Raw genomic sequence first — 17,810 nt, forward strand, 5'->3', positions numbered from 1 at the left:
GTAAAAATTATAACACATAACACAATAAGAAGGTCTATATTTGATCATACTTGCTGGTTCCAGGGATTAGAGCAGGACTTTTTTTTATGTGGGGAGGGGAGCACATTTTATAACTTCTACCTGCCACAGAGCCCAAGTTGAATTTTGTAAGACCTACATGAAAAAAGTATAAAATTTCCTTGATGGATATGAAAGAAAATCATATAGGTTTCACTTTGTAAATATCATATCATTACCTCCCAAGTTATCTAGTCTGTCAATTCAATTTAATTTCAGTCAGATTCTTAACAGAATTTTTTATTAAATTGGCAAGCTGGTTCTAAGCTTCCTGTAGTACAGCAAAATGTCTAAGAATTGGCAGAGACAAATTTGAAAGAGAATGATAGAGATCAACAGACTATATTAAACTAAAGTTAATAAAATCTTGAAGGATTAGTCTAGGAGTAATCCATGGCATAGAATGAGGATTCATTTAGTAGATGATAAATTTGCTTCAGTCAAAAGGGAAGTGATGGCCTTCTAGGTAAATAGTGGTGTAGTTGTCTCTCCATTTGGAAACACAATTAGATCCTCATCCCAAGCACAGAAATAGTTTCCAGATGGAGTGAAGAACTAAATAAACTTAAGTAAAATGTACAGGTATTAGAAGTATTTAAGGGAATTTAAACTTCAATGTAGAGAATAACTAACCAAAGTGCTAAGAAGCATTGGAAAAGACCCTGATGCTGCGAAAGACTGAAGGCAGGAGGAGAAGGGACGACAGAGGGTGAGGTGGTTGGATGCATCACTGACGCGATGGACATGAGTTTGAGCAAGCTCCGGGAGTTGGTGATGGGCAGGGAAGCCTGGCATGCTGCAGTCCATGGGGTTGCGAAGAGTCAGACACGACTGAGCAACTGAACTGAACTGAACTGAACTGATTAGTGTCCGGAAAATGCAAATTAAAATAATTAGTCCTTCCGTCTTTCTTGCTCAGTCAGATTTGAAAAATTTTGCTCAATCCAAATGTTGGCAAGGGCATTGAGACATGTACTCTCCTTGCATGAATTGTAATGGTCTTTTTGGCAGTGCTCATCGTAAATTTAAGTAGGCCTATCCTTCGAAAGAGTAATTTCATTAGGAGAGTTTTACTGTAGTTAAAGACATAGGTACACGTACGAGCACAAAGAGACATTTTCTGGATATGGCATTGTTATTATAGCAGGAAATGTCTAACAACCTAAAGATACTTCATAGCAAGGCTTGTTTATAAATTATCTAATGGATTTTGACAAAAGACCAATTAAGTTTAACCAAAGTCATTTATGGGATTTGTAACAAGCACTGTCTTCTCCCAGTGTGTGATTTTATCCCCTCTTATCACCCATTTTATATTTAATCAAAAACATTTCCCGTATATTACAATCTGTTTTCTCAAAACAATGCTGTGTTCTCATCTTACGTGAATATGTATGAAATGGTAATTCTCTGAAGAAAGTGCAACTGAACAAAGCCCTGCCTCATGATGTGTAACATCTTGGGAATTTCTTGTAACTGTGTGATGAGAAGAAAGGAAGAAAAAAATCTATCTGTAGGTATACCATCAAAATAGGTTCTTTTTGAGATTAATGTGTATATGGAGTAATGTTTGCTGATTAAATGGTTATGTGTGAATAATATTTAATATGTTAGATGATAATCTTTAAAGAATATGCAGTGGGAAGGGGAGAGATTAGATGTTTTAGATAGGTATCAGCATTTACCAGACAAGGGAAATATTTTCCTTATGTCTGTGTTTATATGAAAGAGATAAAGTCTAATATCTAGACAAAGACATTTTCAGAACATTAACGTTGGTGGTTTTAATTATAGGTTTGTTAGGTAAGGATTGAAAATGAAAGCCTTGGTGGTAGTGGCCAAGATGGTAGAGTAGGGGGACCCTGAGCTCACCTCTTCCATGGGCACATGAAAATTACACCTATTTACAGAGCAACTGTCTATGGGAATGACCTGAAGAGTTTCAAAAAAGATTTTCCGTAAGTAAAGATGTAAAGAAGGAACCAGATGAGATGGGTAGGAGAGACAAAGCTTCAGTATAATTAACACCCACGCCCTTTGGGAAGGTGACCCACAAGCAGGAGGATGATCACCATTGCTGAATTTTTCCCTAAAGTGCAGCCCCCGCTTTGAGCTCCCCAGCCCATTGGGAAGACAAGGCCCCAGAATATCTGGTTTTGAAGACAGGAGAGCTAAAGGGCTGTAGAAAACAAAGACTCCACTCTTAATGAGTGACTGCAAAACCTGATACGCTTTGAATCCCAGCACAAAGGCAGTAATTTGAAAAAAGCCGGAGGAATCACATTCCCAAATTTCAAACTATACTACAGAGCTACACTTATGAAAATAATATGGTACTGGCACAAAACAGACATGTGGATCGATGAACCCGAATAGAAAACCTAGGAATGAACCTGAGCTGTGGACAATAATCTATGACAAAGGAGGCAAGAAAATACAAAACGTGGGAAAGACAGCCTCTTCTTTATCTTTGTTAAACTGGACAGCTACATGAAAAAGAAACAAATTGGATTACTCTCTCATTGCATATACAAAAATAAACTCAAAATTGATTAAAGATGAAAATGTAAGACCTGCAACCATAAAACTCTTAAAAGAAAACATAGACAGTGTGCCCTTCAACATTGGTCTGAGAAATATTTTTTGGAAATATCTTCTCAGATAAGGGAAACAAAAGCAAAAATAAACAAATGGGACTGTATCAAAATAAAAAGCTTTTCACAGAAAGGAAATTATTAATATGAACAGAATAAAAAGACAGCTTACTGAATGAGGGAAGGTTATTTGCAACCAATATATCCAATAAGGGTTAATATCCAAGGTGCACAGAAAACTCATACAACTTGATGTCAAAAACACACAAACATCCCAATTTAAAAATAGGCAGAATACCTGAATAGATATTTTACCAAAGAAGACATGCTAATGGCCAACAGACATGTGAGGAGATGTTCTATATCACTAGCTATGTATCACTGAGGATCAGATCAGATCAGATCAGTCGCTCAGTCGTGTCTAACTCTTTGCGACCCCATGAATCGCAGCACGCCAGGCCTCCCTGTCCATCACCAACTCCCAGAGTTCACTCAGACTCACGTCCATCGAGTCAGTGATGCCATCCAGCCATCTCATCCTCTGTCGTCCCCTTCTCCTCCTGCCCCCAATCCCTCCCAGCATCAGAGTCTTTTCCAATGAGTCAACTCTTTGCATGAGGTGGCCAAAGTACTGGAGTTTCAGCTTCAGCATCATTCCTTCCAAAGAACACCCAGGACTGATCTCCTTTAGAATGGACTGGTTGGATCTCCTTGCAGTCCAAGGGACTCTCAAGAGTCTTCTCCAACACCACAGTTCAAAAGCATCAATTCTTTGGTGCTCAGCCTTCTTCACAGTCCAACTCTCACATCCATACATGACCACAGGAAAAATCATAGCCTTGACTAGACGGACCTTTGTTGGCAAAGTAATGTCTCTGCTTTTGAATATGCTATCTAGGTTGGTCATAACCTTCCTTCCAAGGAGTAAGCGTCTTTTAATTTCATGACTGTGGTCACCATCTGCAGTGATTTTGGAGCCCAAAAAAATAAAGTCTAAAACTGTTTCCACTGTTTCCCCATCTATTTGCCATGAAGTGATGGGACCAGATGCATGATCTTCGTTTTCTGAATGTTGAGCTTTAAGCCAACTTTTTCACTTTCCTCTTTCACTTTCATCAAGAGGCTTTTTAGTTCCTCATCACTTTCTGCCATAAGGGTGGTGTCATCTGCATATCTGAGGTTATTGATATTTCTCCCAGCAATCTTGATTCCAGCTTGTGTTTCTTCCAGTCCAGCATTTCTCATGATGTACTCTGCATATAAGTTAAATAAACAGGGTGACAATATACAGCCTTGACGTACTCCTTTTCCTCTTTGGAACCAGTCTGTTGTTCCATGTCCAGTTCTAACTGTTGCTTCCTGACCTGCATACAGATTTCTCAAGAGGCAGATCAGGTGGTCTGATATTCCCATCTCTTGAATTTTCCACAGTTTATTGTGATCCACACAGTCAACGGCTTTGGCATTGTCAATAAAGCAGAAATAGATGTTTTTCTGGAACTCTCTTGCTTTTTCCATGATCCAGTGGATGTTGGCAATTTGATCTCTGGTTCCTCTGCCTTTTCTAAAACCAGCTTGAACATCAGGAAGTTCACAGTTCACATATTGCTGAAGCCTGGCTTGGAGAAAGATAGTCAACACTGAAATCAGGTTGATTATATTCTTTGCAGCCAAAGATGGAGAAGCTCTATACAGTCAGCAAAAAGAAGACCAGGAGCTGACTGTGGCTCAGATCATGAACTCCTTATTGCCAAATTCAGACTTAAATTGAAGGAAGTAGGGAAAACCACTAGACCATTCAGGTATGACCTAAATCAAATCCCTAATGATTATACAGTGGAAGTGAGAAATAGATTTAAGGGCCTAGTTCTGATAGATAGAGTGCCTGATGAGCTATGGAATGAGGTTCTTGATATTGTACAGGAGACAGGGATCAAGACCATCCCCATGGAAAAGAAATGCAAAAAAGCAAAATGGCTGTCTGGGGAGGCCTTACAAATAGCTGTGAAAAGAAGAGAAGTGAAAAGCAAAGGAGAAAAGGAAAGATACAAGCATGTGAATGCAGAGTTCCAAAGAATAGCAAGGAGAGATAAGAAAGCCTTCCTCAGCGATCAGTGCAAAGAAATAGAGGAAAACAACAGAATGGGAAAGACTAGGGATCTCTTCAAGAAAATAAGAGATACCAAAGGAACATTTCATGCAAAGATGGGCTGGATAAAGAACAGAAATGGTATGGACCTAACAGAAGCAGAAGATATTAAGAAGAGGTGGCAAGAATACACAGAAGAACTGTACAAAAAAGCTCTTCATGACCCAGATAATCACGATGGTGTGATCACTGACCTAGAGCCAGACATCCTGGAATGTGACGTCAAATGGGCCTTAGAAAGCATCACTACAAACAAAGCTAGTGGAGGTGATAGAATTCCAGTTGAGGTATTCCAAATCCTGAAAGATGATGCTGTGAAAGTGCTGCACTCAATATGCCAGCAAATTTGGAAAACTCAGCAGTGGCCACAGGACTGGAAAAGGTCAGTTTTCATTCCAATCCCAAAGAAAGGCAATGCCAAAGAATGCTCAAACTACTGCACAATTGCACTCATCACTAAGGATCAGGGAAATGCAAATCAAAACCACAGTGAGATACTACCTTACACTTTTCAGAATGTGTATCATCAAAAAGGCAACAAATAGTAAGTGTTTATGAGACTGTGGAGAAAAGGGAACCTTTGTACATTGCTGGTGGGAATGTAAATTGATGCAGCCACTATGGACAATAGTATGAAGTTTTCTAAAAGAATTAAACATAGAACTTCCATGTGATCCATCAGTTTCACTTCTGGGTATTTACATGTAGAATTCAAAAACACTGATTTGAAAAGGTATACGGACTCCAGTGTTCATTACAACATTATTTACAGTAGCCCCGATGTAGAAGCAACCTAAGTGTAAATTGATACATGAATGGATAAAGATGTGTTGTGCATCTATACACAGTAGAATGCTAGTCAGCCATTAGGAAAAGAAGCCTTGCTATTTGTGACAGTATAGATGGATCTAGAGGATACTGTGCTAAAAGCAGTGAGTTAGACAGGGAAAGACAAATGCCTTAGAATCTAAAAACAGAATAAACTAAGACAAAATGAAGATAGACTTGTAGTACAGAGGACAAATGGATGGTTGCCAGAAGGGAGGGGGTGAAATTGGTGAAGGAATTAAGAGATATAGACCTCCAGTTATGTAATAAATAATCGCAGAGTGTATTAATGTGTATACATATATATATGTAATTTAGAAAGATAGTACCAACAATCCTACATGCAGGACAGCAAAAGGAGACACATATGTAAAGAACAGACTTTTGGACTCTGTGGGAGAGGGCGAGGGTGGGATGATTTGAGAGAATAGCATTGAAACATGTACATTACCATATGTAAAATAGATGACCAGTGTAAGTTTGATGCATGAAGCAGGGAACCCAAAGCTGATGCTCTGGGACAACCCAGAGGGATAGGGTGGAGAGAGGTGGGAGGGGGGTTCACAGTTGTATATCTGTGGCCGATTCATGTTGATATGTGGCAAAATAATCAAAATAATGTAATTTTCCTCCAATTAAAATAAATAATCACAGAGATGTAATATACAGCATAAGGAATATGGTCAATAATGTTGTAATAACTGTGTGTGGGAATCACGACCCAGATAATCACGATGGTGTGATCACTCACCTAGAGCCAGACATCCTGGAATGTGAAGTCAAGTGGGCCTTAGAAAGCATCACTATGAACAAAGCTAGTGGAGGTGATGGAATTCCAGTTGAACTATTTCAAATCCTGAAAGACGATGCTGTGAAAGTGCTGCACTCAATATACCAGCAAATCTGGAAGACTCAGCCGTGGCCACAGGACTGAAAAAGGTCCATTTGCATTCCAATCCCAAAGAATGACAATGCCAAAGAATGCTAAAAAGACCACACAATTGCACTCATCTTACACACTAGTCAAGTAATGCTCAAAATTCTCCAAGCCAGGCTTCAGCAATATGTGAACTGTGAACTTCCAGATGTTCAAGCTGGATTTAGAAAAGGCAGAGGAACCAGAGATCAAATTGCCAACATCCGCTGGCAAAAAAGCAAGAGAGTTCCAGAAAAACATCTATTTCTGCTTTATTGACTATGCCAAAGCCTTTGACTGTGTGGATCACAATAAACTGGAAAATTCTTCAAGAGATGAGAATACCAGACCACCTGATCTGCCTCTTGAGAAACCTATATGCAGGTCAGGAAACAACAGTTAGAACTGGACATGGAACAACAGCTGCTACTGCTAAGTCGCTTCAGTCATGTCTGACTCTGTGCAACCCCATAGACCGCAGCCCACCAGGCTCCCCCATCCATAGGATTTTCCAGGCAAGAGTACTGGAGTGGGGTGCGATTGCCTTCTCCATGGAACAACAGACTGGTTCCAAAGAGGAAAAGGAGTACGTCAAGGCTGTATACTGTCACCCTGCTTATTTAACTTATATTCAGAGTACATCATGAGAAACCCTGGGCTGGATGAAGCACAAGCTGGAATCAAGATTGCCGGGAGAAATATCAATAACCTCAGATATACAGATGACACCACCCTTATGGCAGAAAGTGAAGAGGAACTAAAAAGCCTCTTGATGAAAGTGAAAGAGGAAAGTGAAAAAGTTGGCTTAAAGCTCAACATTCAGAAAACGAAGATCATGGCATGTGTTCCCATCACTGCATGGGAAATAGATGGGAAACAGCGGAAACAGTGTTAGACTTTATTTTGGGGGGCTCCAAAATCACTGCAGATGGTGACTGCAGCCATGAAATTAAAAGACGCTTACTCCTTGGAAGGAAAGTTATGACCAACATAGATAGCATATTCAAAAGCAGAGACATTACTTTGCCAACAAAGGTCCGTCTAGTCAAGGCTATGGTTTTTCCAGTGGTCATGTATGGATGTGAGAGTTGGACTGTGAAGAAATCTGAGCACCGAAGAATTGATGCTTTTGAACTGTGGTGTTGGAGAAGACTCTTGAGAGTCCCTTGGACTGCAAGGAGATCCAACCAGTCCATTCCAAAGGAGATAAGTCCTGGGTGTTCTTTGGAAGGGATGATGCTAAAGCTGAAACTCCAGTACTTTGGCCACCTCATGCGAAGAGTTGACTCACTGGAAGAGACTCTGATGCTGGGAGGGATTTAGGGGCAGGAGGAGAAGGGGATGACAGAGGATGAGATGGCTGGATGGCATCACCGACTCGATAGATGTGAGTCTGAGTGAACTCTGGGAGTTGGTGATGGACAGGGAGGCCTGGCGTGCTGTGATTCATTGGGTCGCAAATAGTCGGACACGACTGAGCGACTGAACTGAACTGAACTGAAACTTATCATGGTGATCATTTCATAATGTATGCAAATGTCAAATCATATAGTATACTGGAAACTAATGTGATATTGTATGCCAACTTTATTTCAATTAAAAAATGAAACATAAAACCTTATTAATCAATATGAGATAAAAATTTTAAAAAACTTTGGCTCTGTGTGTGTGAAAGTTGCTTAGTTGTGTCTGACTCTTTGTGACCCCATGGACTGTATAGTCCCTGGAATTCTCCAGGCCAGAATACTGGAGTGGGTAGCCTTTCCCTTCTCCAGGGGATCTTCCCAACCCAGAGATCTAACCCAGGTTTCCCACATTGCGGGCAGATTCTTTACCAGCTGAGCCACAAGGGAAGCCCATTAAAAATTGCTATTTTAACTTTATATATCTTCTGCATTAGTTGTGGGAGTAATGATCCTGGTGAAAATTGCTTTTTAAACTGAGAGAAGTATGAGATTTTAACCAAAGTAAATTTTTTTTGATGTATTTATTAAATGCACTTCATATAAGCTATTATCTTTATTAAAATAATAATTTTGTCATGATATTTTAGTCTCATAAGAAAAGCATCTCATTAATTTATAACAAATAATAATTTAAAATTGTTTTTCAGAAGTATTTATTTAATACTTAAATCTCTTTGTAATTGAGGCCAAACTTAAAGAGGGAACTATGGGCTAATAAAACTGTTTCCATGTGAGCAAAGCTAATAAAAGATGAGAACTGTGGCTGTGTCCCATTGAGAAAGACAAGACACCTTATTAAAAAAAAAGACACAACCTGTGAATTATTTTCGCAGAAGTCAACGAAAGGCTCCATTGTCCTTGAGCACGTATTCCGCCACGTCAACCTTGTGGAGGTGGAGTATTTTGGGCTGCGTTACTGTGACAGAAGCCATCAGACGGTGAGTGTGGTGGCTCCATATTCAATTTTCTGGTTATAAATGTCATCATATCTCTGTCTTTTCTTGTACCTGAAAAACTTAAACATGTTTTCCACTGCTAATATCTTTGCATTTTTTCCCTCTTCTGCCAAAAGTCTGTAGAGTCGTAGGATTCACAGTTTGTATGTGTAGATTTCTTTATAGGTGGCTTACATGGTTTCTGTTTTTTACAGTTATAGAGAGTACTTTCCCTTTGTGTTGTTAGGAGGACTGAATTAGCCATTTAATGTGTTAGGAGCCGAATGACTAATGTCTTATAGTGATAAGTATTATTGTTTTTTAAAATTAAAAAAAAATTTTTAATTGGAGGATAATTGCCTTACAATGCTGTGTGGGTTTCTGCTGTACAACTACACGAGTCAGTTATAAATATACACAAATCCTCTCCCTCTTGAGCCTCCCTTCTACCCTCCCCCCCACACCGCCCCTGTCCCAATCTCACTCCTCTGGGTTGTCACAGAACACCAGGCTAAGCTCCTTGTGGTTATTACTGCTTTTTAGGAAAGTAAATGGTTAAAGAGTATTTAAAAGAAATACAGTGTAAAAAGGTGCCTATCTAAGTTTTATAAGTTGGACAAGCAATTATAAGATAAACTAAGTAGAGGTTTTCATTCATAAGCTTGATGAAATAAGAGTAATAAAGGCAACCAAGCTTTTGGTGTTGGATGTCATTTGTTCAGGAGGATTTAACTCAAGATCTTCCTGACTGGTTGGATGGTAGAGAGTTATTAACAAACTTAGCAAATTGGTTAGTGTAGATTCTATTTGGTTATAAGGTTGAAAAGCTCTCTTGGATGATGAAAAGAGGGAAGATTTTGAAGGTGAGGGTTTTGAGATATGAAAGTATATCCATTAATATCCATTAAGCCCAATGGCTTAAAAGTCTAAGACAGATCTTAACCTGAGCTAGAAAGGCTTATGCTTATAATGCTTATATGCTTACCTTAAAAATACCATATTTGACCTTTCATTTTTTTGTATGCCTGTTAAAATAGATTTTCTCTTCTTTCTTCCACAGTTCTCCTAGCCTCCACTGAGTCATCTGGGTCTGGGGTCTGTTCATTGCGGTTCACTGATTATCTGAGTGGGGTTTCTTGTTCTGTTCTCAAGAGCATGCTAGGATGAGAAGAGGCAGGCAAATGGAATGTTGTTGATGGCAATATGTTTTGAGCTTTTTCCATAACAAGCTTGTTCTGTTTCACAAGAAGATTTCACAAAGTAGGAATAAAAAATTGGGTGTGTTACTTAGCTTTCCATAGGAAGGAATTGCTTTCTAAAGGCAAGTGGTCATTAATATGTACTTCAAAGGGAATGGACATATTCAGAAGGTCACTGAATTCTGTCTTGTATGACTATAAGTCAACACAGCAAAACTGTAAATGTATACTGAGAGATTAAATTGAAGGCTATAGAAGATAACGTGTATTACCTTCATATTTTTGAAATAGCATTTTTCCTAGCAGAGGGAAATTCAGTTTCCTGATTTTGTATGTCAGACCTTGCCTGGAAAGATTGACTATCTTCCTAAGATTGTATAGACCTTATCTTTTTTTTTTTTTTTTTAACATTCCAAAGAAAAAAATGTGAAAAGCTAGAGAATTTCAAACAATGGCTTGTATCATTGCAAAAGAATTAGAAGGTGGTATTGATAGTTTATTTAAAGTTTTCTAGGGCTTGTTAAGATCAAAATTTATTTTTCCATTACCTTTATTTCTAAGAGTTGGCATTTGTGATACAGGTTTAGGAGAAAATACATAATATGAAGGATAAAACTTATTTAAGTCATGTTTTTTATGTGGGAAAAACATCAGATGTGTAAATCACATGATTTTTTGGCCTTCTGAATTTGTTTCTTTCTAGTAAACTCAGAAAAAATAGAGGTGATTTGTAAACATGACTTAGTCTTTGCATGTTTAAATGCATTGTTTTCCTTTTTTTCAATTTAAATTTATTTATTTTTAATTGGAGGCTAATTACTTTACAATATTGTATTGGTTTTGCCATACATCAACATGAATCTGCCACGGGTGTACACGTGTTCCCCATCCTGAAGCCCCCTCCCACCTCCCTCCCTGTACTATCCCTCTGGGTCATCCCAGTGCACCACCCCAAGCTTCCTGTATCCTGCATTGAACCTGGACTGGCGATTCGTTTCTTATATGATATTATACATGTTTCAATGCCAGTCTCCCAAATCATCCCACCCTCTCCCTCTCCCACAGAATCCAAAAGACTGTTCTATACATCTGTGTCTCTTTTGTTCTCTCACATACAGGGTTACCATTACTGTCTTTCTAAATTCCATATATATGCGTAAGTATACTCACGCATATATATGGAATTTAGAAAGATGGTAATGTTTCCCTTTTAATTGTCGGAAGTTATGAGAAAAGGTCATGACAATTTACCCTTCTTTTAGGTAACTGTTTGATCAAAGCCTGTCATTTCTGCAGGGTTGGTAGAGTGTGTCTGGGAAGGAAGACATGATTCCGTTCCTGACATGGTTCTCTTGGATTTTAAGATAGGTGTTGGGACCTCCCTCACTCTAGAAGGGCAACCCCCCAGCTGTAAGTCTTTGAGGGGATTGTCAGTATTGTCACTTCATATTTCCCTACTTACTCTCTATACTAGTAGAAACAGCCCTTCGTATCCCATAGTTACTTACGGTAAATAAGAGTTTAAGAACAACCCGATGTTAGAATAGCATGGGACGTGGTGAAAAGTCTTTGTCTTAAAAATAGAGGAATTATTTCTGTGAATATGCCTGAATTACTGTCCAGTAGATTGGATTTTGTTTATTGCTTTTCTCTTTTTCTGTGCCCAGAAGTTTATTTTAATGAACAATGCCTGTGTAAGGATCTTGTATGTAATTAAGACCTACATAGAAGACTTTGAGGTCCTAATGGGTACCACTTAGATCAACTCTTGAAGCCAATGCAAAGAGACTGGGGAGAGGAACTGGGGATGAAAGGAAGAAAGAGGACAGGAAGAAGAGATGGGTGCATCAGAGAAAAGCTCTCCCTCCGCCTCCCTCCATCAGCAGTGATCATGCTTTGGGGCCATGCCTGAACTTTGGCTGGGGATGGGGGGAGTAGAGGGCTTTCCTGGTGGCTCAGACAGTAGAGAATCTGCCTGCAATGCAGGAGGCAGCCTGCAGCACTGCTAGTCATCCAGGTGTGGCCCAAGTGTAAGGATGCGTCTGTAGGTGAGTTAGACTGGCAGTGGCTGCAGAACTGACGAGGAAAGGTTATGGAGGGCTTTATGCCCATCTCAGGGAATAGGTGTGTGTCGCATGAGAAGATGGGCAGCTACCCTAGAGAATTAGGCAGCAACAGTGGGCTTCCCTGGTGGCTCAGATGGTCAAGAATCTGCCTGTAATTCAGGAGTCAATCCCTGGGTCAGGAAGATCCCTGGAGAAGGGAATGGCTACCCACTCCAGTATTCTTGCCTAGAGAATTCTATGGTCAGAGGAGCCTGGCGAGCTACAGTCCATGGGGGTCACAAAGAGTCAGACATGACTGAGCAACTAGTACATACATTTATGCCTGATAAATATATCCCTGTGACAGGTAGACCCCACATCGCAGGGAACTTGTTTTCTCTCCTGGAGAACAGAAATAACCAACAGGCCTCAATCCAGATGGATCAGCAATCCACCATCATTGTCATCAATACACCAGCAACTGTTTAACATTTTCTTATGTTCATTACATACCCAGAACAACTGTTCAGGTTAAATATTGTTACTCTACCATCAGAGATGAAGAAAAGGAAGCTAAAATGGTTAAACAATGTTCCCAAGGTCACATAACCAGCAAGTATTAAGGTCAGAATTCAAACCCAAGTCTTCATGTTTTCAAGATCTTCCAGTTATTCAGTACAATAATGTCCTGACTTAAATGTATATAAGATGAGGAATTCTGAGGGAAGGGAGTTTCATGCCAGGAATGTTAAATGAAAAAATTCAAATTTTATTAAACTGTATATTCCATGGAACCAAGTCCTGGGAAATGTATGTAGCAAATGCCTAGATTTAGATGTTCTATATGTGTAAAGAGTACTTGTTGTTGTTCAGTTGCTCAGTTGTGTCCGACTCTTTGTGACCCTATGGACTGCAGCACGCCAGGCTTCTCTGTCCTCCACTATCTTCCCGAGTTTGCTCAGATTCGTATCCATTGAGTCGGTGATTCCATCCAACCATCTCATCCTCTGTTGCCCTCTTTCTCCTCCTTCCCTCAGTCTTCCCCAGCATCAGAGTCTTTTCCAATGAGTTGACTCTTCCCATCAATGGCTAAAGTATTGGAGCTTCAGCATCAGTCCTTCCAATGAGTATTCAGGATAGAAACATGCCTTGTTAAGGCTAATGTCTCTCTGAGGTATAGCTGACTTGATTTGGAACACTCTGGGCTTCCTAATTTCTTCACTTCTCAGGAGGGGTCTGTAAAAGAATCTCAGCATAATAAAAACAGTTCTTCATGAAGACACATTTACTGAGACTGAATTAACACAGTGCTTCCCGCATTGCCTCAGGCTTGCTTTTAGATGCACCGTGGAGTTCATGGACTTGCAGTTTCTTTTTCTAAAAATGGCAATGGTAAAAGCAGTCAACCTTAGCCTGGATCTAGAACCTCCTTTCTCTTCTGCTCTGAACTGGGTTATCAGGTTCGTTCTTTTTTTTTTTTTTTTTTTTAACTTTACAATATCGTATTGGTTTTGCCATATATCAACATGAATCCGCCACAGGCATACACGTGTTCCCCATCCTGAACCCTCCTCCCTCCCTGTACCATCCCTCTGGGTCGTCCCAGTGCACCAGCCCCAAGCATCCAGTATTGTGCATCGATAGCAGGTTCGTTCTTAATCCAGACTGGTCTGTGTGGAATATGTCCTTTTTATATCTGGAGCAGCCTTGATGGAAGCTGGATGTGAGGCAGTCTGTCATAGGGATTACAAGAACACATCAGTTTTGTCTAATGACCATGCCACTCACTAGCTATAAATATTTAAAATTCTCTTCAAGTATTAACCCTCAGTCTTGAGCGGCAGCACTGTCAGGGGAGTGGACGCCCTCCAGTGTGCTCTGGGCCTGCCTGCCACCCGTTGAGTGGGGGCTCCTGGGAGCTCCTTCCTGTTTCCCTCCTGGCCCGTGACCAGCAGCTCCACTTGGTGCCGCTTCAGTTCACGTGGGTACCCGCTCTCTCTGCTCAGTGTCCTAATCCCCAGCACCTGCGGATGTGTCACTCTGTGTGGCAAAAGGGACTTGGCAGATGTGACTAAATTAAGGATCTTGTACTGGGAGATTATCCAGGTGGGACCAGTATAGTTACGTGTATTCTTACACATGAAAGAGAAGGCAAGAGGGTCAGAGGAGATGTGACAGTGGGCACAGAGGTCAAAGTGGTGCATTTACTGAAAGGAGGCCTTGATACTAGGAAGGCAGGTGGCCTCTAAAAGTTGGAAAAGGCAAAGCAAAGATTCTCCCCAGGTTCTTCCAGAAGGAGCACAGCCCTGCCTACACTTAAGTTTTAAGCCCAGTGTCTTAGTCAGTTTGGGCTGCTTTAACAAATTACCGGAGGCTGGGTTGTTTAAGCAAGAAGCATTGATTTCTCACAGTTCTAGAGGCTGAAAGTCTGAAAGCAGAGTGCCAGCATGGTTGGGTTCTGGTGAGGGTCCTTTTCCAGGTTTCAGACAGATGACTGCTGAAATTATACCACGTAGTTTCATGTGGTTTATATAAGAGCTTTCTTGTAAAAGCACTAATCCCATTCCTCCCTGACCTAATTACCTCCCAAAGGCCCTACCTCCAAATACCATCACCCCAGGTGGTTCAGTGGTAAAGAACCCACCTGCCGATGCAGGAGATGCAGGAGATGGGGGATCGATCCCTGGGTTGGGAGGATCCCTTGGAGGAGGGATTCTTCAACCCACTCCAGTATTCTTGCTTGGAAAACCCCATGGACAGAGGAGCCTGGTGGGCTACAGTCTATGGGGTCACAAAGAGTTAGACATGACTGAGCACACACGGATACATAGGGGATTGGGGCTTTAACATGTAAACTTGTAGTGGACACAGACCTTCAGTCTTTTATATACCCACTGAGATTGTTTTGGACTTTTGGCCTTCAGAATTGTAAGATAATAAATTTCTGCTGTTTTAAGCCACAAATTTCGGAGAAGGTAATGGCACCCCACTCCAGTACTCTTGCCTGGAAAATCCATGGGCAGAGGAGCCTGGTAGGCTGCAGTCCATGGGGTCTCGAAGAGTCGGACACGACTGAGTGACTTCACTTTCACTTTTCATTTTTATGCGTTGGAGAAGGAACTGGTAACCCACTCCATTGTTCTTACCTGGAGAATCCCAGGGACGGGGGAGCCTGGTTGGCTGCCGTCTATGGGGTCGCACAGAGTCGGACACGACTGAAGCGACTTAGCAGCAGCAGCAAGCCACAAGTTTATGGTCATTTGTTGGAGCATCAAGAAGAAACCAGTGCACGTGGTTACTGTGGGGAGAATTCTATTTTGCTTGCTCAGTGGAAACATGAGGGCTTTCTTGTTTGGGTTCACTGCATTAGGCAGAAACCTGAGACACTGTTACTTCTCTGGGTAATATTAGCATATATCCTCCTGCAGGTGTGCAGAATTTCTGTGATTAGGACTGCATGTGTATATCCGCAGAAGTCTATGAGTACATTAATTGCTGCTTCAAGGATTATCTAAATTCCTTATTATGAGGGAGGGAGTGAGATCTGTTCAAGATAGGTAGAGAATTGGGATTTTAATATAGGTTTCTTCACTTTAATAGTTGCGCAAGTTTGAAATTACTCTGAAGCTGAAAGGAAGCATGAGCTGCTTTTGGTATTGTAAATGGAGTGTGCAGCGGTAGCGGAACAGATAACAGCCTTTGGAGCCACAAGACAGGTCGAGCCCCAGGTCTGCTCTTAAGAAAGGTCAAGTCACTTCATTTTTCTGAATCCTGAGATGCTTTCCTTGCCCCAACATTCAAGATTGTTGTAGGATCAAATGAGAGAACACTTGAAAGCTCGTTGTGTATTATGCAGTTTTAAACATTTTGAACACTTTTCCTGTTGAAACTAGGATGGAGGAAAATATTGCTGGTGATAATATATTTTTAAAAGGTGAAGTAGAGGAAAGAAGGAAACAGTCTGGAGGAAAGGAGAGAAAATCAAATAAGCTCTGGACTCTTAAACACCTCTGGAGATTTTTGAAGATCTGTTTTGTTGATATTGAAAGCAGTAATAAGAGTAAATGTGTTTCATTGCCATTCTCCCACATCTTCCCACCCTCTCCCTCTCCCACAGAGTCCATAAGACTGTTCTATACATCAGTGTCTCTTTTGCTGTCTCGTACACCGGGTTATTGTTACCATCTTTCTAAATTCCATATATATGCGTTAGTATACTGTATTTATGTTTTTCCTTCTGGCTTACTTCACTCTGTATAATAGGCTCCAGTTTCATCCACCTCATTAGAACTGATTCAAATGTATTCTTTTTAATGGCTGAGTAATACTCCATTGTGTATATGTACCACAGCTTTCTTATCCATTCATCTGCTGATGGACATCTAGGTTGCTTCCATGTCTTGGCTATTATAAACAGTGCTGCGATGAACATTGGGGTACACGTGTCTCTTTCCCTTCTGGTTTCCTCAGTGTGTATGCCCAGCAGTGGGGTTGCTGGATCATAAGGCAGTTCTATTTCCAGTTTTTTAAGGAATCTCCACACTGTTCTCCATAGTGGCTGTACTAGTTTGCATTCCCACCAACAGTGGAAGAGGGTTCCCTTTTCTCCACACCCTCTCCAGCATTTATTATTTGTAGACTTTTGGATTGCAGCCATTCTGACTGGTGTGAAATGGTACCTCATAGTGGTTTTGATTTGCATTTCTCTGATAATGAGTGCCTTCAGAATGGGAGAAAATAATAACAAATGAAGCAACCGACAAACAACTAATCTCAAAAATATACAAGCAACTCCTACAGCTCAACTCCAGAAAAATAAACGACCCAATCAAAAAATGGGCCAAAGAACTAAATAGACATTTCTCCAAAAAAGACATACAGATGGCTAACAAACACATGAAAAGATGCTCAACATCACTCATTATCAGAGAAATGCAAATCAAAACCACTATGAGGTACCATTTCACACCAGTCAGAATGGCTGCGATCCAAAATCATGTCGGAAACGAGTTGCCAGTCCAGGTTCGATGCATGATGCTGGATGCTTGGGGCTGGTGCACTGGGACGGCCCAGACGGATGGTATGGGGAGGGAGGAGGGAGGAGGGTTCGGGATGGGGAACACATGTATACCTGTGGCGGATTCATTTTGATATTTGGCAAAACTAATACAATTATGTAAAGTTTAAAAATAAAATAAAATTGGAAGAATTAAAAAAAAACAAACAAAAAAACAAAACAAACAAACAAACAAACAAAAAACAACAACAACAACAAAAAAAAACAAAATTATCACAGGCAAGCTGTGGAATAAGAATATCTCAGAACACGCCTTTGGCAGCCGAAATTAGGTTTAACTTGTCCATTTGGGGTGTTCTCATTATACTTCTGAGTTCTAGCACTGCACCAACCATATTTTTTATGCCACACAAATGCTTTTTATTGAATAAACACAAATTATTTAAAAAAAAAAAAAAAGAGTAAATGTGATATCCTATTACTACTTCTGGTTTTAAAAGTAATAGTTATAATCATGTCTGATTTTACTTTAAATATTTATTTATTTTGCTTATTTGGGTGTGAGGGTCTTGGTGTGGTATGTGGGATCTTTAATCTTCATTGC

General features: G+C 40.3%; 1 protein-coding gene across 7 annotated transcripts in view; it reads left to right on the forward strand.

Moving 5' to 3' along the window:
- Positions 1-17,810, forward strand: part of EPB41L4A (erythrocyte membrane protein band 4.1 like 4A) — a 295,134-nt gene that overhangs the window by 110,762 nt on the left and 166,562 nt on the right. For 6 of the 7 annotated variants that reach the window (XM_061429902.1, XM_061429905.1, XM_061429909.1 and 3 more), the window contains exon 2: positions 8,844-8,948. The exons of the other annotated variant lie outside the window; for it this stretch is intronic. In XM_061429902.1, coding sequence (XP_061285886.1) covers positions 8,844-8,948 — 105 coding nt within the window. The remainder of the gene's footprint in view (positions 1-8,843; positions 8,949-17,810) is intronic. 7 annotated transcript variants of the gene reach the window in all.

The sequence above is a fragment of the Bos javanicus genome, chromosome 10 (assembly GCF_032452875.1).
Source record: "Bos javanicus breed banteng chromosome 10, ARS-OSU_banteng_1.0, whole genome shotgun sequence".
NCBI classification, from domain to species: domain Eukaryota; kingdom Metazoa; phylum Chordata; class Mammalia; order Artiodactyla; family Bovidae; genus Bos; species Bos javanicus.